This window comes from Prionailurus bengalensis, chromosome B3 (genome assembly GCF_016509475.1).
Source record: "Prionailurus bengalensis isolate Pbe53 chromosome B3, Fcat_Pben_1.1_paternal_pri, whole genome shotgun sequence".
In the NCBI taxonomy this organism is placed as follows: domain Eukaryota; kingdom Metazoa; phylum Chordata; class Mammalia; order Carnivora; family Felidae; genus Prionailurus; species Prionailurus bengalensis.
In genome coordinates, this window is record NC_057355.1 from 93961733 (window position 1) to 93985984 (window position 24252).

Below are 24252 nucleotides of genomic sequence, written 5' to 3' on the forward strand. Positions count from 1 at the left end.
ATTAATAAACATTATTTTTTAGGGCAGCTTTAGGTTCATAGCAAATTGAAGAGAAAGTACAGAGATTTCTGTTATCTCCTCTGCCCTCTCACATGCACAGTCTCCTGCACTAGCACCACAGTGGTATGTTTATTGCAGTTGATGTAAATTGACATATTATCACCAAAAGTCTGTAGTTTTACATTAGGATTTGCTCTTGCTGTTGTATATTCTGTGGGCTTGGACAAATCTATGTCTAGTATCTACCATTATAGTATCATTGAGTATAGTTTCACTGCCCTGAAAATCCTCTGTGCTCTGCCTCTTCATCACTCCTTCCCTCCCTTCCAGCAACCACTGATTACTGTTTCCATAGTTTTGCCTTTTCTAGAATGTCATGGCCCCTGATCTGTTAGGTGTTGGCTCTTGCCCAAGTTCTGCTTTAACATTTCCAGTCTGCTGTTAATTGATTATTTCTGTCTTGTCCACATATAGCGTTGATTAATTACATTAAACAGCAAAGCTTCCAGAAAAACTCGTGAATGTTTATGTACTTCTGTAGCTCATTTTAAAAGTAGACTCATTTGCTTAGATGATTTTTGTAATGTAGTGTTAGAAAATACATTTACAAGAGGGAAGCAGGGCTACATTGGAAACTCTTGAATGTCAGACCAAAGAGTTTAGCTTGTGAGCGCGCACAAGTTGGGGAGAAGCAGGGAAAGAGAGGAGAGAGAATCCTGAGCAGTCTACACACTATCAGCGCAGAGCCTACACAGGGCTCACAAATTGTGAGATCATGACCTGAACTGAAATCAAGAGTTGGATGCTCAACCGAATGTGTTACCGAGGAGCCCCTCCTTTCTTTTTTTTTAAGCAATGCTTTAGGAAAATTCATCACAACAACAGAAATGTGTAGGTTGTACTTTTTGTTTCTCTTTCTTTCTTTCTTTCTTTCTTTCTTTCTTTCTTTCTAGAGCTAGAGACTACAGACTTAGGAGATTAATTAGACTTATGAATTAGACTGCTTGTGTGAGGTGTTGAGATCTGTAAGGATTAGCAGGGTATCAGGATTAGACTAGAAAGAAAATAATGGATGTAAGAGATGTTTCAAAACATTTAGTGACCAAGTGTTAGAGTAGAGGGGGAGAGAGAGAGACAGAGAGAGAACTAAGATTTACATGAGGTGACCAATGCATAAAATCCATGAAGGCCCCAAACAAGGAAATTAATTAGGTAGAAAATGAATTTTAGGTGGAACAAGATAGAATATTCTAGTTGAGTTTGAAAAATACTATCCAGAGACAAAGAAAGAACCAGGGATGTAAATCCTGGAAGTCATATACTGAGAAGTATTTGCTGAGACTGAGAGTGGGTAGACTCTCCAGTGAAGGGTATATAGAGCAAGAGCAGCATGCTTAGGACTCAGTCTTGGCATACAGCCCCAATTAGGGAAGAGATATATGAGACAGAACCAAATAAGGCAAAGAAAGAGGTGCCTAACAGTTGGAAGAGAACCAAGAAAAAACAAAGTTTTAGAAGTGAAGCAGAAAGTTTGAGAAAATACATCTGGACCACTAAATGCAGGAGAGATTAAGGAGAAGGAAGACTGAAACATGACTTGTTCTTACATATTCAGCCTGCTACTTGTAAAATAATTTTTAATAACTTTATCTTCCTGAGTTTCCTCTTAATAATTTTTCTGATTATAAAAAAGTTAATGTGTACTTATAGAAAATTTTGAAAATATAAAAAAGCACAAAGAAGTAAATTAGATTTTTCTAGTAGTAATCCCACTTCTGAGAGAGGTATGCACTGAATGTTCTGTTGCCTGATTCTTTTTTCAGGCATGAAAATGAACGTCCCCCTTTTAGTTATTCACTTACTTTACCATGAACATTTTTTTCTTTAATATCGAATAATCTGAAGAAGGATCTTTAGTGACTATTTAATATTAGATCATATAATATCATGGTCTAACTGCTCTCTTACTTTTTGAATATTTAAACTTTTAAATTCTGTTATTGTTTCCACCATTTAGTTGATTCTTTTTGTGCCCTAACACATCAAATCACTGACAACCATGTTCCTGTGGTATTTTAACTTTGCATCTCTTTTTATGTTTCTTATGAGTGTTTTAATGGGTTAATGGGGTCAGTGATCAGGCCTCACTAGCTGACTACCATATTAGCTATATTTTTCCTAACAGATTTCTATACAGTGTGGTAAGAGACATAGTAGTCAGTAAACTAGAATGAAAAATAAAGAGCATACTTGCTTCATATGTATGCAGTTACTAGCTCTGAGCTTTTTCAGGGTGGAAGATTTGATTATAGGAAGGTCGTTGGGACATGGAAAAGAGTGGTTTTAGAAGAATGTCATAGAGACTGAATTTAAAAGTTTATGAAGTGAGTTGATAAGGAATACAGGCAGTAAGCATTTCTTCAACATCTTTTTGATCATCACTATGTGTGAAGCCAAGTGCAAGCTTATAATCTACTCTTTAAAGCACCGCCTAGCATTTTTTTTCTATCATTGTTTAGCACGTGTGAGCCATGTTCTCTTAATGATGGTAAGCACTGGGGTGATAGGGACTATTTCTTTTGGTTTTTGTTTTTGCAATAGTACTAACCATAGTGCTCTGTCCGCAATTAGTATCAATAAATATCTGTTAAGTGAGAAGACATTTAAGGGTTTGGCAGTGAAAGAAAAGACCACGCAGGATATAGGAGGACGAGTTATTACTGTGTTTTATTTTAAAATAGGAGACGCTTGACTTGAGAGAGGCAGAAAAAGGAGCCAATTATGAATTCAACATACCTACTCTGTGCCTTGTACCGTGGTAGATGTTAGATATGAAAAATACTTACGATTTGGTCCCTGTAAGCATATTTGAGAAAGAGAGGCAAGGAATTAATGGGTCCTAAATAAGGACTGAATGAGTCAAGAACACAGGTTTATATAGGGAGCTTAGCTGTGGAACAGAGGAGGAAGTCTTTTCCTCTGGAAATGAAAGAAAAAAGGAGGGTGACTAAGGATACAGAAAAATTTCGAGATAACAAAAAGGTGCATTTTGTTTTTAGTCAAAAAAAAGGAAGATGTGATTCTAGAACAAGTGTTTATTAAACTTTAATGTGCATGTGGATTGACTCAGGATCTTGTTAAAATACAGAATCTGATTCAGTTTGTCTGGGATGGGATCTGAGACTACATGTCTAATAAGCTCCTAGGTGTTGCTGATGCTCTGGTTTGTGAACCACATTTTGAGAGCAGCTCTAATAATATTAAGCTTCCATATTCTGGTAAACTAAGAGGTAAGCTGAAAATGGAAAATTATGGGTCCGGGATCTGAAGAATATGGGAAAGGTTTAGAATACTTAATATGACAAATTTGAAGGTAAAACTTATTAACCTGCAGTAATGTATTTGTTGTGAATTCATTCTAATGAGGCTTTTCTTGGATGTTCAGTTGTTTCTAATAAGTAGTTTTTGATTTTCTTTTTAAAATATGATTGGAGTATCTGAAGGAGAAAAACTCTTAGTTTAAGCATGTCAAAACCATGAACAATCCTGAAAGCATATCTGATGTCAGTATAGATGTTAGTTTCCAAGAAGTACTCACTGATTTTCTTTTTTCTTTTTAAATTTTTTTAAAAATAATCTCTGTGTCCACCCTTGGGTCTGAACTCATGACCCCAAAATCGAGAGTCACATGCTCTACCTACTGAGCCACCCCAGAGCCCCTGATTTTTTTTTCTTTTAGATTTTATTGAAGGTTTAAAGAATTTGAAAAACTTTTAGTTTTAATGCTTGTCAAAATCCTGAACAGCACCAAAGCATATCTATTCTCAGTGTGGACGATCTATTTAAAAACTTAAAAATAATTTTAAAATAAATTTTAAAAAATAAACCTTAAAAACATATTAAATAAGGTAATGTATGTTTATATGTTTTTTTTCACCTTAAAAAAAAAGCTGTAACAGTGCCCTTGATAAATGGACAGCATGTATCCATTGCCTTGTATACATTTTTTTTTTACAGTGTATTTATTTATTTTTCAGAGAGAGAGGGAGAGCAGAGGAGGGGCAGAGAGAGAGGATCTCAGGCAGGCTCCACACTATCAGCGTGGAGCTCAATGTGGGGCTTGAACTCAAAAAACCGTGAGATCATGACCTGAGCCAAAACCAAGAGTCTGATGCTTAACCGACGAAGCCACCCAGACACCCCTTCTTGTGTACATATTTTTATCTCTCTGTAATTTTTTTACCTAGAGCCATGTCAGCTGTATATATTAAATACAACCTTACACAAAGAAACCAGCTGTGTTTCCTCATAGATGCAGAAAAAAAAAAAATCATATAACCAAGAATTATCTTTCATTCTCTCTAAGAGTACACATTTCATATTCTTTTATGGTGATTTAAGTGGCAATAATAAACATGTATTTAATGTCATCCAAAGGTATTTATAGATCTTTTAATCTGTTTATTTGATGGTTATTCTATAATGTATAAGAGAAAAGGGTAAATTAAAATAAAAGGGTAAATCTTTAGAAATTCTAAAGATTTTTCATTAATTCAATTTTATATTAGTCTAAAATAACATTAAGGGTTTGAAAACTACAACACAAGGTAATATATTAATCATTGTAGGATTTATGGCATTATAGGAGTTGATCCCTTTTAATAAAGATATTTTGTATTATAAAATTTAATTGAACTCATGATTTTACAATTTTATATTTTGAGAAGTGAAGCCAGTGGAGGACATTTGAGAAATTTAAGTTAGTTAGGCTTTTCCTGAGAAGATAAGTTCAAGTTTGCACAAACAATTATATCATATTAATATTATTTTACATGGTGATAAAATCTGGGCAAAGACAAATAGCTGTTTTTAAGTGAGTTTTATTTGTCCAAGGATTTTATATGAACTTTTCCTGTATAATTAATTATATACTAGATATTAAAACTTTAAAGTTTAAGAACATTTTTTTTCTTGGTTAACCAAGGACATTAATTAAACTCACGGCTAGTCTTTGTTTTCCCTTGAATGTACATCTTGTGGCAAGACCATTGTTTTCCTTATACAGTACATTCAAATTATAAAAAGTAAAGAAATCTCAGAAGTCTCTGGGTTTTTTCATTTAATGTGAAATAAGCACTCACCCTTTTAATAATGATTTTAGTATGCTAACTGAAATAAGATCTTGTTTCAGTTTATTTTATTCTGATAGATTAATACAGTCTATACATAGACATGATATACCAATCTGTTTGCTCAAAAAATATTTTGTATTCATAAAATGGAAAAATTTTACCCTCCAAGAACTTCGAGAATGTAATTATGATAAAGCAGCAAAAAAACCCAAAAACACTTAATCACCATTAGATTCATCATTGCTGAGTATGTTGGTTTTAAATATATTACCACAAATTCTTTGAGATTCTTTCCTTGAAGAGTTACAATCCAGTTCCCTTCTACTTGTATGTGTCTGACTTAATGACTTACTTCTAACAAATAAAGTAGAGATCATGGTGTGTGACTTCAGAAACTAGGTCATAAAAAGGCACTGCAGCTTCCATCTTGGTTGTGTTTTCCTCGAATCTCTTGCTTTGGAGGAAGCCAGCTGCCATATCATGAGCAGTCCTCTGGAGAGACCCAGATGGCAAGGAACTGAAGCTTCCTGCTAGTAGCCATGGAGTGAAGTTCAGTGATCCTCCAGTCTCAGTTAGGGCTTCAGTTGACAGCAGCCTAGCCGATATCTTGATTGCAGCCTCAAGAGATTAGAACCATCCAGTTAAGCCACTTGTAAATTTGTGATCCACAGAAAGAAAGATAATGAATGTTCATTGTTTTAAGGTACTATACTTTGGGATAATGCATTATATGGCCAAAGATAACTAATAGACTAAGAATTGTGATTTGCAGGAATTTGGAGAGATATATATTTCTTTTTTTTTTAATTTTTTTTTAACATTTATTTATTTTTGAGACAGAGAGAGACAGACCATGAACGGGGGGAGGGCCAGAGAGAGAGGGAGACACAGAATCTGAAGCAGGCTCCAGGCTCTGAGCTGTCAGCACAGAGCCTGATGCGGGGCTCGAACTCACGGACCGTGAGATCGTGACCTGAGCGAAGTCGGACGCTCAACCGACTGAGCCACCCAGGCGCCCCATAGAGAGAGATATATATTTCTAATGTCCATATCTTGTACAATAAAGTCATTGAGTTTTCTTTGTTTTTAAAAAAGCTAAACTTACTTGAAGTTTAGAAAATAGTCAATATTGTTTTGTTTGGCTTTTGAAAACCATCATTTTTCTGAGTGTCTAATTTATAATTAAGTTTCTTTACTGTCCTTTGTTTTGCTCCAGAATTCCAAATTAATATTAACTTGCAGTTATTTATTTAGAGAAACTGAAGAAAGCTGACCATTGAACGTTAAGATCTTGTTTCCTTTCATCTTTGGTATAGGAATTTGATTTTTGTAGATATTGACAGGTATTTGCCCCATTATAAGTAAACATGAAGAAACCTTAAGCTTTGGATGGGGAAAGAAAGCTCTGGCTATTAGAGTAACGGAGCTTATATCAGCACATTTAAAAACAAACATAAACAGAACACACCAATAAGGAAATGAGATTGCAGATTCCCAGTTAGCTGCCATCTGCCCAGGATACTGTCATCTGGCAGAAATTACATAATAGTTCATAAAATCAAAACCCATTTCCTCCACTGCTGCCATCTGTGTGGAAACTATTGTCTATGTGTTCAGTTCTAGTCGGAACCAGAAAGAGGCTTTATGAGCAGTGTATGCTCAGATGTATGTATGCATGTATGTATGTAATCTCTATACACAATGTAGGGCTCCAAGTGACAACCCAAGATTAAGAGTTGCATGCTCTACCGACTGAGGCAGCCAGGTACACCTCCAAAAATGTTTTTAAAAAGATCCTTTTATTAAAAAATTATACAAGGAATTAGGTCACCTGGATGGCTCAGCCAGTAGAGCATGCAACTCTTAATCTTGGGGTTATGAGCTCAAGCCCCACACTGGGGAGTAGAGTTTACTTGAAAACACACACACACACACACACACACGGAATCAAATGAAAAGTTAACAGTAGCAAGATTAAAATAATAAGACTCTAAATCTCAAATTGTTGTTAACATCAAGTGTGAAGCTTACATTTTATAATACTTTGACTTTCTGTAACTCTAAGGAATTAAGGAATTAAATGAATTACATTTCAGATATTAACTTCAAAGACTGAAAACAGTCCATGTTTCTAAGAGTCCTAAGGTACTCTCAACAAACTGCTTCACATTTTATAAAATTAGTTTTCAACTCTTTCAAAATATATCTGTACTTTTTCTCTTTCATCCTAACTTCCTTTTCTCTTTAAAATTATTTTTAAGTTTGTTTATTTCTTTTTGAGAGAGAGAGCAAGTGAGGGAGGGGCAGAGAGAGAGGGAGAGAGAGACTCTCAAGCAGGCACCGCACTGTCAGCACAGAGCCCAGCACAGGGCTGGAATCCACAAACTATGAGATCATGACCTGAGCAGAAACCAAGAGTCGGATGCCTAACCGACTGAGCCACCCAGGTGCCCTACTTCCTTTTTTCTTTAATTCATTGTTTAGTCCCATGAAAGTTTATCCATGAAAATCATTTGTCAACTTTTAAGAGAAACGAAAAAGGGTCTCATTGGTGTGTCCTGTAGTCTACCTTCAGATATGTGCATATTTTTTCCATAGCAAAATTTATTAATCTCTGACTGACTTCTGCATTCTTAAATTCCACAGTCACACACATTCTCCATCACTACCAACGCCCCCAGTATTCCCATTCCCATCCTCACCACCACCACTAGTTGTTGTATGTATCTGGCATGTACAGTAATGTTCTGTTCTCTAAGCAGAAATTAATCACAGAGTAAATCTAATATGTATTCCATACTGTAGGATTATTTCTGGATTTTTCACTATTTTAATGGACTTAGTATGTTCTTTTAATCAATCTAATCAGGAGCTGACCACAGTTTGTTTCATTTTTATTACACTTAATACAAACTACTATATAATCAGTCATAGAAATTGTAATATACTTTGAGAAAGTAAAATCGGGTCTTTTTCATTTGGGGCATTGTTTATTTTTCACTGATATTTTCTTGGTTAATTTTTGAAAGTGTTAACTGGTTTTTCACAAATTTGATGAGGAATAACATGTTATCTGAGGATCTGGTAGTTCATAGTTAAGTAGCTAAGAAGTTTTCAAATAGACATCTTTAATTTTATTGTTTCTCATTATTGTTTGATAGTTGGCAAAGTTTGCAAAGAAGCATATTGAGAAGGCTGATAGTTTACCACATGTCTAGATTTGATTGTGTCTGTAAGCTCCAAATAAATATATAGATAGTACAATTTTTGTTAATTTTTTTTTTTAGTTTTAAAGTTTATTTATTTATTTAATGTAATCTCTACATGAAATGTGGGGCTCAAACTCACAACCCCAAGATCAAGAGTTGCATGATCTCTGACTGAGTCAGCCAGGCATATTCACTCAATTTTTTTAATGCTGTAGCCACATTGAATGTGAAATGATCTAGAACAATTGAGCTCATTATTGGTAAAGAAGTCTTGAACACTTGAATAATTTCTCATTTAGTTCTTTAGCTATGATTAGTTCTTTTACTTCAGAATTCTATTCTGGCACTTTTGTACCTTAAGGATCAAAAGAGACATGTGAAAAAAAATTGGAAACTATGAAGTACTAGACTTGTATAAAGTATCACGTACTCAGTTTTAATTAAAAGTTCCCTCCTGAGGGAACCATGATATAGGTTACCATGTGTATATTTTTATTTGATATTACTATCAGTATTCTATAGTAAGTAAGACTAGTAGAGTGGGGTGCTTGCTGGTTCAGTGACCTTCAGTTACCATTTACTATTTAATGCTCAAGAATATCATAGTGTGATAGTCTGCACTGCTGAATGAGAAATATGCTTTGCTCTACTCAACTTGTTTTTTAGATGTGTGTCCCTTTACATTCTTTCCTTCCTAGCTGCCAGATGTGTACTTAAGGAAGTAAGGTACAGGGGAGTCTGAGTGGCTCAGTCGGTTAAGGTCTGACTCTTGGTTTCAGTTCAGGTCATAATCTCATCGTTTGTGTGTTCAAGTCCCACATTGGGCTGTGTGCTGACAGCGCGGAGCCTGTTTGGGATTCTCTGTCTCCCTCTTTCTCTGTCCCTTCCTCACTCATGCTGTCTTTCAGAAATAAATAAATAAACATTTAAAACAAATGTAAGGTACAGGAAAGAGATGGGATAAAGTAATAAGGAGGCAAAATTAGCATTTCTATCATGGAGTGAAAAATACTGTTGGTGTACCTACCATACTATATGTGGATGTTTATTTGTTTCATTGTATATTTGATAAATTTAATATTTTTCTTTTAGTCTGAATTTCATAATTGGGTCTAAGTTATTCTTTCATATTTATTACCAAATAGATGTAACACAAATTTGTTAATTTATTATCCTCTTCTCATAGTTTTCAGCATATGATTTCATCCCATCTCCAAAATTAAAGCCCTCTCAAGGAATGCCAGTCAATGATGATTTATGTTTTAGCAGAAAAAGAGTGTCAAGAAACTTATTTCAGAATAGTCGGGATTATAACCCAGATTCTCTTCCTGTGTGTGCTGCTGGTAAGTAAAAGGTTCAGGTAATAGACATGTTGAAACTCAGTTAAAGGTTTCTCTAAACTTAATAATTCATTCAAGAGCTCAAAGAATTTATAATCTAGTAGACAATTCAGATTCAATAAATATTTGTTATAGATCTGATAAGAATGGACACTTTGACATAATTGTATATATATGTATACTGCATATATAGTATATATATATGCAGTAAAATTCCATAATATTTTTACACAAAAATGATTGTTATAATGATTGTGTAGTTTAATGTTTATTTAATAGAGAAAAAGAAATGCAAGAATATATCCAGTTATGCTCATACCATTACTTGGATTTTTATAAGGCTCATGCTTTCTGTACCATTGAGAGCTCTTATCTAGTCACACAGATTTAAAATAACTAGAAAATAAGACAACATAAAACCTGATGCTAGACTGATATGAATTGTAAGTACTATTTAGGGATTTAAGAAAGGAAAATGTGATAGGTGTTGAAGTGGTTTAGGAAAGCTCCAGGAAAAGTTGGACTTGAGCTGGACCTTAAAGAAGGGAAAGGCTTGTGATTGATTGACACTGAGGCAAGAGAGACTGTTACAGATAGGGAGAAAGTACAATCAAAGCATGGAGATAAGAATTAACTTAGAAGATGTCTGGTACATGAAGGATAAAGGGGCTTAAAATATAGGGAGATAATTTTAAAAATCCCATACATAGAACTGTTAAGGGATCCCTTGCTCAGGGATAACCTCATCTAGCCAAGGTAGAGGGAAAGAGATCTTAGAAATAAGCTTGGAAACCATGTGAATGCTGTGTTAGATGTTAGGAAACAAAGTAGAATTCTGCGGTACAACTTTTTGTGCAATGTGTACTACAAATACTGGGAAGAAAAAAAGCCAGCACAAGAAACAACAGGTGTTGGCGGGGACAGGGAGAAAGGGGAACCCTCTTACACTGTTGGTGGGGATGCAAACTGGTGCAGCCACCCTGGAAAACAGTATGGAGGTTCCTCAAAAAGTTAAAAATAGAACTACCCTATGATCCAGCAATTGCACTATGAGGTATTTACCCAAAGAATACAAAAACACTGATTTGAAGGGATACGTGCACCCCAATGTTTATAGCAGCATTATTAACAGTAGCCAAATTATAGAAAAAGCCCAAATGTCCATTAACTGATGAATGGATAAAGAAGATATGGTATATACACACGATGAAATATTACTCAACCATCAAAAAGAATGAAATTTTGCCATTTGCAATGACATGGATGGAGCTGTAGTATATTATGCTAAGCAAATTGAGTCAGAGAAAGACAAATACCATTATTATTTCACTCATATGTAAAATTTAAGAAACAAAACAGAGGAACATGGGGGAAAAAATAAGAGAGGCAAATCAGGAAACAGAATCTTAACTATAGAGAACAAATTGAAGGTTACCAGTGGGAAGGGGGGGGGGATGTGAATTAAGGAGGGCATTTGTTGTTAGAGCTCTGGCTATTTTATGTACGTGATGAGTCACTACATTCTACTCCTGAAACTAATAGTACACTGCATGTTAACTAACTGGAATTTAAATAAAAACTTGAGGGAAAAAAAAAGGAAAGTCAGGTCTGGGGAAACGTTCCATAGTGAGAGGAGGGAACATGTAGGAAGAAACTGTTTTTGTGTGTATTTTTCAATATACCTTTCTTTGTACTTTTCCACTCTCTCTTCTGTTCTTTAACCCCTGATACCAATCAGATATACCAACAGCAAAAACTTTCCCTTTCTTCCTGCCTGGCTTACTGTACATTTACCCCTGTATTTATTCCCACACAAATGAAATCAGTATTTCTGAAATTAGATGTATTCATGAAGTAAAGTTAACATTTACTTTTATGTTTTTCTCTTCCTTCCTTCCTTCCAAAGGCAGTACTGGGACTCATCAGACAAATGTTTCTGGGAAATGTGGACAACTTGGATTTTCACAGATATGTGGGAAAACTGGCAGTGTGGACTCTGACTTACAGTACCTGGGGACAACTAATAGTCATCAAGATAAAGGTTTAAATTCCAACTTAATTTGGATGTAAATGATTTATAAATATTAAGGGAGGTTTCCAAATCTAGCTTATATATTATTTTGTGTAATTATATTCACTACAGGAAAGAAAAACATGTTATATTTTTAATAAAAATCTTAATAACATTTTTTCATAGTTGTAACCCTAAAATGTTAGTTTTAATAATCTTCATACATATATATGACTGATGAAAATTAGAGAGTTTAGAAATTCATGGTGGAGATGAGCATTTTAATACCAAGTAATTAAAAATGTTTTTCATTAAGAAGTACTGTGTTAGCAGAAGACCATTATTTTCCATAGCAGTTTTAACTTTTAAGTACCCTTTTAGGTATCTTGTATTTTTAACTTTATCACAGATAGAAGGAAGAAAACCATATAAATATGTCAACAGATGCAGTTAAAATTCAACATCAGTTGGTATGATTACCAAGTTATAACAAACTACAAATAACTTTTTTAACCTGATTAATTATGTCTGTTAATGCCTATAGCAACTATATTTAGTAGTAAAATATTAGAATAAGACAAAAATGCTCACTGTTACCATTGCTATTGAACATTGAATTACTAATCCCTGTAGTATTTATTGAGAAGCAGGCACTGTTCTAGAATCTAAAGATCAAAATCTAGTAGAAGAGGAAATAATAAAGGAATGATAAGAATAGAAGTGACCGCTATGAAGAAAAATAAGGCAGGGTAAGAAGACAGAATGTAGTAGGGAAAGTTTCTGTGAAGTAAAAATGTTCAGCAGAAAACTGAATGCAGTGAAGGAGGGAGTTACGTGGATATCTGGAGAAAGAGCATTCCAGGAAGAGAGAACAATCAAAGTATAAATGCTCTGGAGGCGCCTGAGTGACTCAGTTGGTTGAGTGGCCCATTCTTGGTTTTGGCTCAGGCCATGATCTCTTGGTTTTTTGAGTTTAAGCCCTGTGTTGGGCTCTGTGCTGACATCGCAGAGCCTGCTTGAGATTGTTCTCTCACTCTCTCTCTCTGCTCTTCCCCTGCTCACGCTCTCTCTCTCTCTCTCTTAAAAAAAAATAAGTAAATTAAAAAAAGAAGTACAAGTGCTCTGAAGCAGGCTTATTGGAGAAATATCCAGGTCAATGAAATGAGTGAGGGGGAGAGTAATTTTAGGCAATAATATGGGGCCTTGCTGGACATAGTAAGAATTTGGGATTTTATTCTGAATGGGATAGGAAATCACAGTAGGTTTTTGAGGGGAAAAAAGGGGGGCATGATTTGACAATCTTTAAAAGGATCAGAGCTACTATGTAGAGAATAGGTTTGGTAGCAATAGGGGTAAGGTACAAAGCAAACCAACTGGGATATGGAAGTTGTAAAGGCGAGAGATGATATGGTTTGTATTAGAAAGGAAGCAATGAAAGTGATGAGAAGTAGTTGGATTCTGATATACAAGGTGGCTGTGAAGTTTGGAAACATGGGTAATTTTATTTTATAATGTATGCTAATGTAATATGAATAAGCCATTTATTCTGTATTCACCAAAGTTTTCAGAATCAGTAATCACCATGTGTTGTTAATATAGAGCCAAAAAGAATTACTAATGGATTAGATGTGAAGTTTGTGAGAAGAGAGGAGTCAAGGATGAGCCCAGTGTTGTTGGTCTAAACAACTTAAAGAATAGAGCTGCCATTTACCTAGAAGCAGAAGATTAGGAAAAGAATAGATTTGACTGAGAAATCAAAAGCTTTGTTTTGAACATGTTAAGTTTGGGACATCTGTCTCTTAAAGGAGATGTTGAGTGACATTTTGATATTAAGTCTGGAAGCAAAGGAAAATCCATGCTAAAAACTTGGGAGTCATTGTACTTCCCGTGTAGGGAGAGTGTAGCTCAAAATTAAAAGTATAAAATTTGTAAAAAATAGAATAAAATAAAATTTGTAGAGGAATAAAGAAAAATTGTCATTACTCTCCGATAAAATGTGGTACAATGTGGTAATTAAGAACACTGGGAAGCCACAGTGCCTGGGTCTGTATCCCAGCTTTATGATTTCCTAGTGTGTGATGTTTAGCAATTTAGGTACCCTCTTTACATTTTTTCTTTTAATCTATAAGATTAGTACCTACCCCCACAGGGTGTTATGAAGATTAAATTAGTTAATACACATGAAAAGTTAAGAATACCACTTGACATAGTAAAGTGCTCAATAAGCATTAGTTCTCATTGTTGCCATCTTTATCATTATTAATATTAATAGTTTATATAGAAAATCTAAAAGGATATACAGAAAACTCTTAAAATATTAGGCAGTTTAGCAAGGTTGCCAGATATAAACCAGAATATAAAGATCAATAAAGTTCTTAGATACAAGCAACTTTCAGAAAATATAATTTTTAAGAAAGAAATTAACAGTATGAACAAAATCTATAAGTGTATGGAAGTCTAACAAAAGATTTATATACCTTTTATTATGAAAGCTAAAATACCTTTCTGAAACACATAAAAGACCTAAATAAATTAAGGCTATCCCACATTTTTAAATAGGGAGGCTGAATATCAGGAAAGTGGCAGTTATTCTTAGATCTGTAAATTCAGTGTCACTCCAATCAAAAATCTGACCAGGGGTCTTACATAGAACCTGACAGGCTGATTCTGAAATAAATATGAAAGAATGGAGGGTCAAGAATGGCCAAGATAATTCTAAGGAAGATAAAAATGAGACATCCATCCTATTGGATAGCACTATGATAAATAAAACATTGTAATACTAGTGCAGGGATAGGCAAAATAGACTAATTGAACCAATAAGAAGCACGTAAGTGTGTATGTGTATACATACATATATACATATAGATATGCACACACACACACACACACACACACGTAGGAGCTTTATAGATGAAAGGAAAAGAAAGGACAGTTTATTTATTTATTTTAATATGAAATTTATTGTTAAATTGATTTCCATACAACACCCAGTGCTCATCCCAACAGGTGTCGTCCTCAATGCCCATCACCCACTTTCTCCTCCCTCCCACCCCCCATCAACCCTCAGTTTATTCTCAGTTTTTAAGAGTCTCTTAGGGTTTGGCTCCCTCCCTCTCTTTTTTTTTTTCCTTCCCCTCCCTCATGGTCTTCTGTTGAGTTTCTCAGGATCCACTTAAGAGTGAAAACATATGGTATCTGTCTTTCTCTGTGTGACTTATTTCACTTAGCATAACACTCTCCAGTTCCATCCACATTGCTACAAAAGGCCATATTTCATTCAAGAAAGGACAGTTTAAAACATGGCACTAGGGGAGCCTGGGTGGCTCAGTCAGCTAAACGGCCGACTTTGGCTCAGGTGATGATCTCACAGTTCCTGGGTTCAAGCCCCACGTCGGGCTCTCTGCTGTCAGCGCAGAGCCTGCTTTGGATCCTTGGTCTCCCTCTCTCTCTGCCCGTCCCCACTCTTTCTCTTGTTCTCTTTCAAAAATAAACATGAAGACCTGGCACTGGGAAAATTGTACTATCTATATAGAAGAAAGTTAAATTAGATCTTTACCTCACACTGCACAAAAAAGTAAATAAAATAAATGCCAGATGGGATAAAAACTTGAATGTGAAAAGCAAAAAACTTCAAAATCTTAGATGTGTATACATAAATAATATATTTTCTTTTGTTTTATTACAGCGTATGCTAGTCTAAATTTTGCCCCTAAGACACAACAGACATTTGGTACCCAAACAGAACGTACTTCATCATACTCTGGTCTAAATCCAAGTCCAGGAGGCTTCATCCTTCCATCCTATCCTGTCTCATCACCTCGAACTAGTCCAAAGCACACATCTCTTACTGTATCTCCAAAGAAGTCTCAGGATAATTGCATCAATTTCTCTAATTCCTGGCCTCTTAAAAGCTTTGAGGGACTACCAAAGCCAAGTCCACAGAAAAAGCTTGTCAGCCAAAAATCGTCTGACCCTCCAGGTATAAATGACGGTAAAAATTAATACTTTGTTCAAATTTTCATGTGTTTTTGAATTATTACTTTGGAGTTAGGGTTTTTTAATCTTTAAAAGCTGGTAAACTGGGGCGCCTGGGTGGCGCAGTCGGTTAAGCGTCCGACTTCAGCCAGGTCACGATCTCGCGGTCTGTGAGTTCGAGCCCCGCGTCGGGCTCTGGGCTGATGGCTCAGAGCCTGGAGCCTGTTTCCGATTCTGTGTCTCCCTCTCTCTCTGCCCCTCCCCCATTCATGCTCTGTCTCTCTCTGTCCCAAAAATAAATAAAAAAAAAAACGTTGAAAAAAAAAATTAAAAAAAATAATAAAAGCTGGTAAACTGCATTTATGTTAAATAGTTCAAACCTGTAATATAAAATTGAATTGAGGGGTGCCTGGGTGGCTCAGTCGGTTAAGTGTCTGCCTTCGGCTTATGTCATGACTCAGTTCATGAGTTTGAGCCCGGCATTGGGCTCTGTGCTGACAGCTCGAAGCCTGGAGCCTGCTTCGGATTCTGTATCCCCCTCTCTCTGCCCTTCCCCTGCTCACACTCTCTGTCTCTCTCTCAAAAATAATTAAACATTAAAAAAATTTTTTTTAATTGAATTGAGGGGCATCTGGGTGGCTCATTTGGTTAAGCATCCAACTCTTGATTTCGGCTCAGGTCATGATCTCGTAGTTTGTGGGCTCAAGCCCTGTGTCAGGCTGTGCTGCTGACATCGTGGAGCCTACTTGGGATTCTCTCTCTCCCTCTTTGCCCCTCCCCCTTGCATGCATGTGTGCTCTCTCTCCCTCTTCTCCCTCTCTCTCAAGATAAATAAACATTAAAAAAAATAAAATTCAATTGACATTGTCATTTCTTAGTTTTCTACTTCAGAATCCTTTTTCAAAACTATGCAACTAATAATGCTTTGTAATGAGCATGAACAGCCTAAGAGCCCAGTAACAAATTTTCACTTTAGAAATAAAAAATGCCATTCATATAATTACTATAATAATTGTTTAGTGTCCATTTATTCTACATTTTTTGAATGCCTAGTATATGTTAAAATTATTTTAAGTTTTCTAGTATTTGTTATAAATTAAAATATCCTTAACAATAGCCCTCTCCAAAATAATGAAATTGGCATATAAATTTATTCAAGACAGATCCAATTTCAAAATAAGTCTAGTAAAGGCAACCCCTATATCCCACATACTTTCTTATTCCCAATCTCTGCAGTAAGATGTTCCAGTTCATAACTGATTGCGGTGCCTGGCTGACTCAGTCAGTAGAGCATGTGACTGTTGATCTTGGAGTTGTAAGTTCAAGCCCCGCGTTGGGTGTAGAGATTACTTAAAAACAAAATCTTACAAACAAACAACAAAAAGAGATGTTCTACCTTTAAACTACCCCACAACACTGATGTTCTAGTTTATAACATGACCAAGGGCAATTTATCGCATGGTCAGTCAATTTTACCACTTATTCTTAGCACTGAACCTTCATTTTCTCCATTAATTTCTTTCTATGTTTGTCTTTCCTCTAAGATCAAATATTGTATTGAAAGCTGAAAAATTATTGTTTGTTCTCCTAGTGCCTGGCATTAATGTTTTGCGTATAGTAGTCATTCAAATGTTGTGTATGTAATTAAATGAAGATAGGAAATAGCCCCTGTGGCTTATTTAGGGACATATAGACTTTTCTGTACAAATATCAGTTATGATAATGTGTATGAAGACAGAAATTTTACTTGGTGTATACAGTATTTTTATCTAATATGAAAGAAATTCTGGTGACTCAGTTTTGTTTTATTTGTTAGGGGACCCTGATACTTTGACCTCATTTTAAATAGTATCTTCACTCCTAATAAAAAAAAAAGTGTATTTTTTAATTTAAAAACATTGTATTCCAAACACTTGTGATTATAACTTCCACTTCTCTGAAATTAAAAAAAAAAAAAGTAAAATATATTTCTTTTCATGCAGGAGAAAAGTCTCAAGAAAAACTATCTCCAGTTCAACTTACCCCTGCCTTGGTGAGATCACCATCTTCCCGCCGAGGCCTAAATGGGACCAAACCTGTCCCTCCCATACCAAGGGGAATCAGCCTTTTGCCTGATAAAGCTGACTTAAGCACAGTGGGACCCAAAAAGAAAGAACCTGATGATATTTGGAAGAGTGAAAAAGATAGTCTTACAATCGATCTTTCAGAATTGGATATCAGAGATAAAGATTTGGATCAAGAAGAGGTTAGAGCCAAATATCACTTTTAATAGTTTTAAAATGCTTGTAATTTTCTATAATACAATAGCTGTCATTTAAGGAAAAATCATACTTTTTAATTCCATAACATGTTTTCTTTTTTATAAAAATATTTCAGGGGCGCCTGGGTGGCGCAGTCGGTTAAGTGTCCGACTTCAGCCAGGTCACGATCTCGCGGTCCGTGAATTCGAGCCCCACGTCAGGCTCTGGGCTGATGGCTCAGAGCCTGGAGCCTGTTTCCGATTCTGTGTCTCCCTCTCTCTCTGCCCCTCCCCCATTCATGCTCTGTCTCTCTGTCCCAAAAATAAATAAATGTTGAAAAAAAATTAAAAAAAAATAAATAAAAATATTTCATGATCCTTATAGAAAATGTAAAAACTGTAGTGAAATGTTGGAAAATTCATCACACCAAATCCCACTACCCAGAATGATTTGCCATTAACATTCTAATGTGTTTCCTCTATTTCTTCTGTGCATATTTTATTTCTTTTTAAATTAAAAGTATGAGTAATATAGCAATATACCCATGCACTAACCCCTCCCAAATGAAAAATTTGCATATTTGTTTCCTATTTTTTAAATAAATAAAACAACATAGTTCCCTCCCCAATCCAGTTCCTCTCCTTCCTTCACCAGAGTCAACTACTATCACCATTAATTTGTATTTTATGTATTTTTGTACTCTTAATATATTAATACTTTGGTATTTATGATATAATCGTAATTGATTTTGGGTTATTCCTAGTCTTTTTGTTGCGAACAATGGTGCATTGAACATTCCTGAGTATGTCTGTTATGCATATGTACAAGTTTATTATTATGAAACTGAAATCATATACTCATCTTTGAGTATATACTATATTTTTATACTATAAAAATCTATTGCCAATATGACAACTCTGTACATACTAATTATGTCAGAGAAGGAATGTTGTTGCTATATTACGTTGATTCAGAACACTATTTCCATAGATACTTCCTTTTTATCCTATCAGTCTGCCTGATGTCAGATTTTAAAAAGTGTTTACATTAAATATATAAACCGAAACATTCAATGATGATATTTTGTGGTCTTATTTTTGCCAATTTTTAAGATATAAGCATCATTACTGATAATTTGCTCAATAAAATAAAGTTAATATTAACACATCCTCACTTTAAAAGCATTTCTTTAATATTAAGCATGCATACCAAAATTGGTTCTTAATGAATTAATTAGTTATTCTAACTTCTAACTGCTTGTAAAATCTCCCCCCCCCACCTCCCCAGTTGTATTTCACTGGTACTAGGAAGAGAATTCATTTAAAGGGAAGAAAGTTATAGAAGAGGCATTTTCCTACATAATTCATAAGTTTCATTTGACAGTATATATTTTTGCATTGTTTTTGTGAAAGCTTAAAAATTGCCCTTTTTCTTTTAGTGAATAATTGAAAGGGTTATTTCTTTTACATAATTATTGATAAATATTGGAGATAGTACTGTTTTTAAATATTTAGCCTTCCGAGGATTTACTAGGGAAGTGGCCGTATAGTTGCATCAACCATTATAATCGTTACAATCAAAATGTAAGTAAAACATAGTTTATGTATGTTTTTGTGTTCCTTAATTCATTCAAGGTTCTATTTCCAAATTTAATGTATTAGTTTGTAATGGCAGTTTCTAGTCTACATTTCTAGAAATACTTGGCTTCAGAAGTCACATACAATGATCTGTTGTTCTCTGAACCCTAGCATTGGCAAGCTGGATGTAAACTTCAAATTTTAGAAAAATGATCACTTTTCACAGAATTTTGAAATGGCTACATTCACACATTAATGACTTAAGATTAGCTAAACCTCTATGACTTCAACTCTGATGTCTACCATCTGATTCAATGATTCATTTACTGATTAACTTATATTAGTCATTGTGCTCAGTGATGCAAATATCATGGTAAATAATAAATAGCTTGGGATCCTTCCTCTTAAGGAGTTTACAGTCTTGTTAATAAATTGGTTGTGATAAAATATGTATTTTTACTCTGTACAGATATGTTAATATCCATCTTGTTAGTACCAGACTGGAGAGTGGCTAGCTAGGTATAGTGAATAAAATTTAAATACTAAGGATAACTTTTACTCCTATAAATGTCTTGTAAAGTTAATTGTTTCTATTTTTTTTTTCTTAGATGCAGAGCTCTCTTAGGTCCCTTCGTAATAGTGCAGCTAAGAAAAGAGCAAAACTGAGTGGCAGTACTCCTGATCTTGAAAGCCCTGATTCTGCAATTAAGCTTGACTTGACTGTGGACTCACCATCTCGATCTTCCTCTCCAAACATCAGCTCTTATAGTGAAAGTGGAGTTTACAGCCAAGAATCACTGACTTCTTCTCTGTCTACAACTCCTCAGGGGAAGAGAATAATGTATTTAATTTTTTTGACATGTTAAAGGAATTCTAATGTTTAATTTGTAGTCTGATCCCTAATAGCATATTTGAAAAAAAAGCTTTAAAACTATTTATTTTCTAGTTTGTAAAATGTTGAAGTCCATTTAAAAGAAAGGTTTACAGGTATTACCTTGCTTGGCGTTGGTTTGGGATGGGTGGAGAGAGACAACACAGCCACAGCTGTAACCTAGGGCACCTATATTAATATAAGCCCTTATTCCCCAAGCCCTACTTGTTCCTCTGCCTATCTAACATTTATCCTAATATTCCTTGTTCTTTAACTCCTTTCTGAATCATTGACACTTTTGCAGCGGACCTATAGCTGATGTTACTGCTTTCATTCAAAACTCAGCACCAATTTCCTCTAATTTGTAGGTAAACTCCACCCAGCTGTTACCCCACTCTTGTATTTTGTTATTCCATTATCTTGTGGAAGCTCAGGAGGCCATGCCATAGCTTTTGCAGCCTCCTCAGGAGTCTTCTTGTAGCGGCTGTGGAATTAGAGTCCTGGCTGCCCCACACTGACAGAGAATTATTTTCTAGTACAGCAATTCAGCAAACTTTTTCACATTACCTCAGTAACCCCTAAGTCTTAATTAAATGGTAAACCCACCTTGATTTCTGGGGATTTCTGTGACTTTATTCTAGGATTTTGGAGAATCTCTTCCCTCTTTATTTTAGACAAGAACCTAAGAGTAGAATTGCTAGGTCATAGGGTAGATGTACATTTAACTTTTTAAATAACTGCTAAACAGTTTTCCAAGATGCTTGTACAGTTTTACACTCCCACTAGCAAAGTCTGAGGTGTTTCACATCCTTGTTTATATCTGTTGTCATTCTTTTTACCTTTACTTTTCTTTGATTTTATCCTGAACCATGTTTATACACAGCTATCAGCCATGATTATTTAAAATTAAATTTAAATTATTTTCACTTACATGAACTGGAGTCTCTTAACAATGTATGTAACTAGAGACTGCATAATCAAAGGAGAGATGGTGTTCTATTAACTTTAATGGAAAAGGGTGTTTCATTTCAGTAGTCCATAGAATTAAACCAAATTTTTGTGTCCTGCTCTGAGAAGTTTATCTTATCCCATGATTTCATTCTCTACAGTTTTAACTTAAGTGGCATTTTATTTTGCAGTTGTAAATTTTTTTTTTTTACTGGAAATTATTTTGTTGTAATTACCTAGATAGAATAATGCAGTGTATTTACAAAATTAATTTGGAATGGCTACATGGGCTGGTGAGATAACTGTGGTTACATTTACTTACCAGATGTTTGAAATAGATATTTATCTTTTAGATCTAAAGTCCTTCCCTTATGTTCTAGGAATGTGAAATTTTGTGTTAGATACTCCTACAGTTGCAAGGTCCTGTGAATAATTTGGAACCCAGTTGGGAAGAAATGTTCACTTTATACTTTAACATTCAGAATTCACTATTCCCTGTATTGTCTCATGGAATTATTCTCTTCAGATATTGAACTCTGTGAGAAGGGGAGTTCAGTATGCCCTCATATCTGGACTAAATTACCTTTAATGAATTTCATATTTCCACATTAAGTGTAATAGCTTTAAAGCAATTATTCTTAACCAGCTTGCATCTTGCCTTAAGAATAATGTCAAAGAAAGCCACTTCTACCCTATATGGAGCTTTCATCTTTAAGTGGGTTTGGGAGGAAAAACTCTTAAGAGCCACTCTTTTAGAGACTGAAGTATTTTCTTTCACCTGAATGTAATGCATGGCATAAATGTAAATTTTTTATTCTTTCTATTCTAAAGAAATTACTCTTTAAAGATGTTTAACATTGATTTCTCACTAGATCAATTAACAACTATGCCAACCCAACTAAGAATTGTACTCCTTTGTAAAATCTCTTCTTTATAATATCCATCACTGGCTTGGGGCGCCTGGGTGTCTCAGTCCGTTAAGCATCCGACTTCAGCTCAGGTTGTGATCTCGTGGTTCGTGGGTTCGAGCCCGGCGTCGGGCTCTGTGCTGGCAGCTCAGAGCCTGGAGCCTGCTTCGGATTCTGTGTCTCCCTCTCTGTCTTCCCCTCCCCTCTCCTGCTCATGCTCTGTCTCCCTCTCAAAAATAAATAAACATTAAAAAAAATTATATCCATCACTGGCTTATTGATATTATGACACTTACTTGATTTAAAACAGTTCTATTACATTCTAATTTAACATTCTTCAGTTGCTTTTTTTTAATAAAACATAGCCTGTAGGTCTTTATAATGTCAGAAAAGTGTGGGGCGCCTGGGTGGCTCAGTCGGTTAAATGTCTGACTTCGACTCAGGGTATGATTTCATAACTCCTGGGTTCAAGCCCTGCCTTGGGCTCTGTGCTGACAGCTCAGAGGCTGGAGCCTGCTCTTCAGATTCTGTGTCTCTGTTACCTCAATGCCCTTCCTTTGCTCGTGGTCTGTCTCGCTCTCTTTCTCAAAAATAAACATTAGAAAAGAAAAGTATAACAAAGAGTAATACAAGAAGGGGCACCTGGGTGACTCAGTCAGTTAAGCATCTGACTTGGACACAGCTCAGGTCATGATCTCATGGTTTTGTGAGTTCAGCCCCGCCCCCCCCCCCCCCCCCCCCCACTGCTGTCAAGCTCTGTGCTGACAACGCAGAGCCTGCTTGGGATTCTCTCTCTCTCTCCCTCTCTCTGCTCTCTCTGCCCTTTCCCCACTCATGCAGTCTCTGTCTCTCTCAAAATGAATAAATAAACTTAAAAAAAAAAAAAAACTCCAAGAAGAAAGTGGCATTTGCTAATAAATGTTTCTAGTCTCTTATTTGTAATGTAGTTAAGTCTCTTTTTTTGGTATTATTATTTATAAGGGTAGATAGTGTGTTAGATAATTAGGAATCATTTGCTTTAGTTTTGGAATGCACTTTCTTTGGATCACTTTTTTTTTTGACCCAACAAAAAATTATATAGTACAAGTCGGAGAATCTTCCCTGCCTTTGGCAATCCTCTCATAAATAATTAAGAATTGCTGATATGTTAAAAAGGTTGGAAGTTCAAAAAGTGAACTAGGAATATCAATAAAAAATTCTTAGTTATAGTTTTTCTTACTTGCTCCTGCTTTATTATTGCAGTTTAGTGAGTTAATGGGAAATATAGAGAATGTTTTGTGTAAGAATGTTGAATAGCTTTAGATCTTAAATGATTATTGAAATTACTTTGTTTCATTGTAGGTCAGACATATTTCCAACATTTGGATCAAAACCTTGTCCTACAAGACTTTCTTCTGCAAAGAATAAAAATTCTGAGATAGCTGACCAAAGCCCCAGTGCAGGTATTTTATAACTTTTATAAATATGATTTATAGACACTATGATTTTTAAATTATATCAAAAATGATAAATACACTTCAGATTTAGAATTTTTGAGCATACCAAGTAAAACTAATTGTCTTTTTAACTCCTTAAAGGGACTTTTTTTTTTTTCAAGAATAAATATTTTATTATTCTTAGAAGAAAAAGCATTTAAATAGTTGATACCCATTTAAGCCCATAGGTGTACCTATGCCTGGCTCTTCCACCCAGATATTTTGGTTTAATTGGTAAGAAATGTGATGCTGCTGTCAGAATTTTGAAAGCCCTCAGGGTATTTCTAATATGCAGCATAGTTTGGAAGCCACTATGCATCACAAAAGACAATTTGTTTTAAAAAACAACACTTAACTAGTCGTTAACTTCATTTGTATCTTGTTAAGAATTTTGTGAACTAACCTATAACACTCTAGTGTATAGCATCACTTTTCAGAAAATAGATTTAGTTGTTCGTAATCATTTGGAAAAATATTTGGATTTTTATCTATTTAGGATGGGAACTGCATGTGATTATGATTGGTAAAACTGTATTCAATTCTGAGTGAATTATAACAAATTG

The 24252-nt window shown here is 35.0% G+C and overlaps 1 protein-coding gene across 4 annotated transcripts in view; it reads left to right on the forward strand.

Moving 5' to 3' along the window:
* Window positions 1-24252, forward strand: part of TOGARAM1 (TOG array regulator of axonemal microtubules 1) — a 76478-nt gene that overhangs the window by 5787 nt on the left and 46439 nt on the right. For 3 of the 4 annotated variants that reach the window (XM_043556058.1, XM_043556059.1, XM_043556061.1), the window contains exons 2-7: window positions 9528-9684; window positions 11588-11722; window positions 15381-15674; window positions 17653-17915; window positions 20096-20328; window positions 23556-23656. In XM_043556058.1, coding sequence (XP_043411993.1) covers window positions 9528-9684; window positions 11588-11722; window positions 15381-15674; window positions 17653-17915; window positions 20096-20328; window positions 23556-23656 — 1183 coding nt within the window. The remainder of the gene's footprint in view (window positions 1-9527; window positions 9685-11587; window positions 11723-15380; window positions 15675-17652; window positions 17916-20095; window positions 20329-23555; window positions 23657-24252) is intronic. The other variant, XM_043556060.1, reaches the window with a different exon arrangement.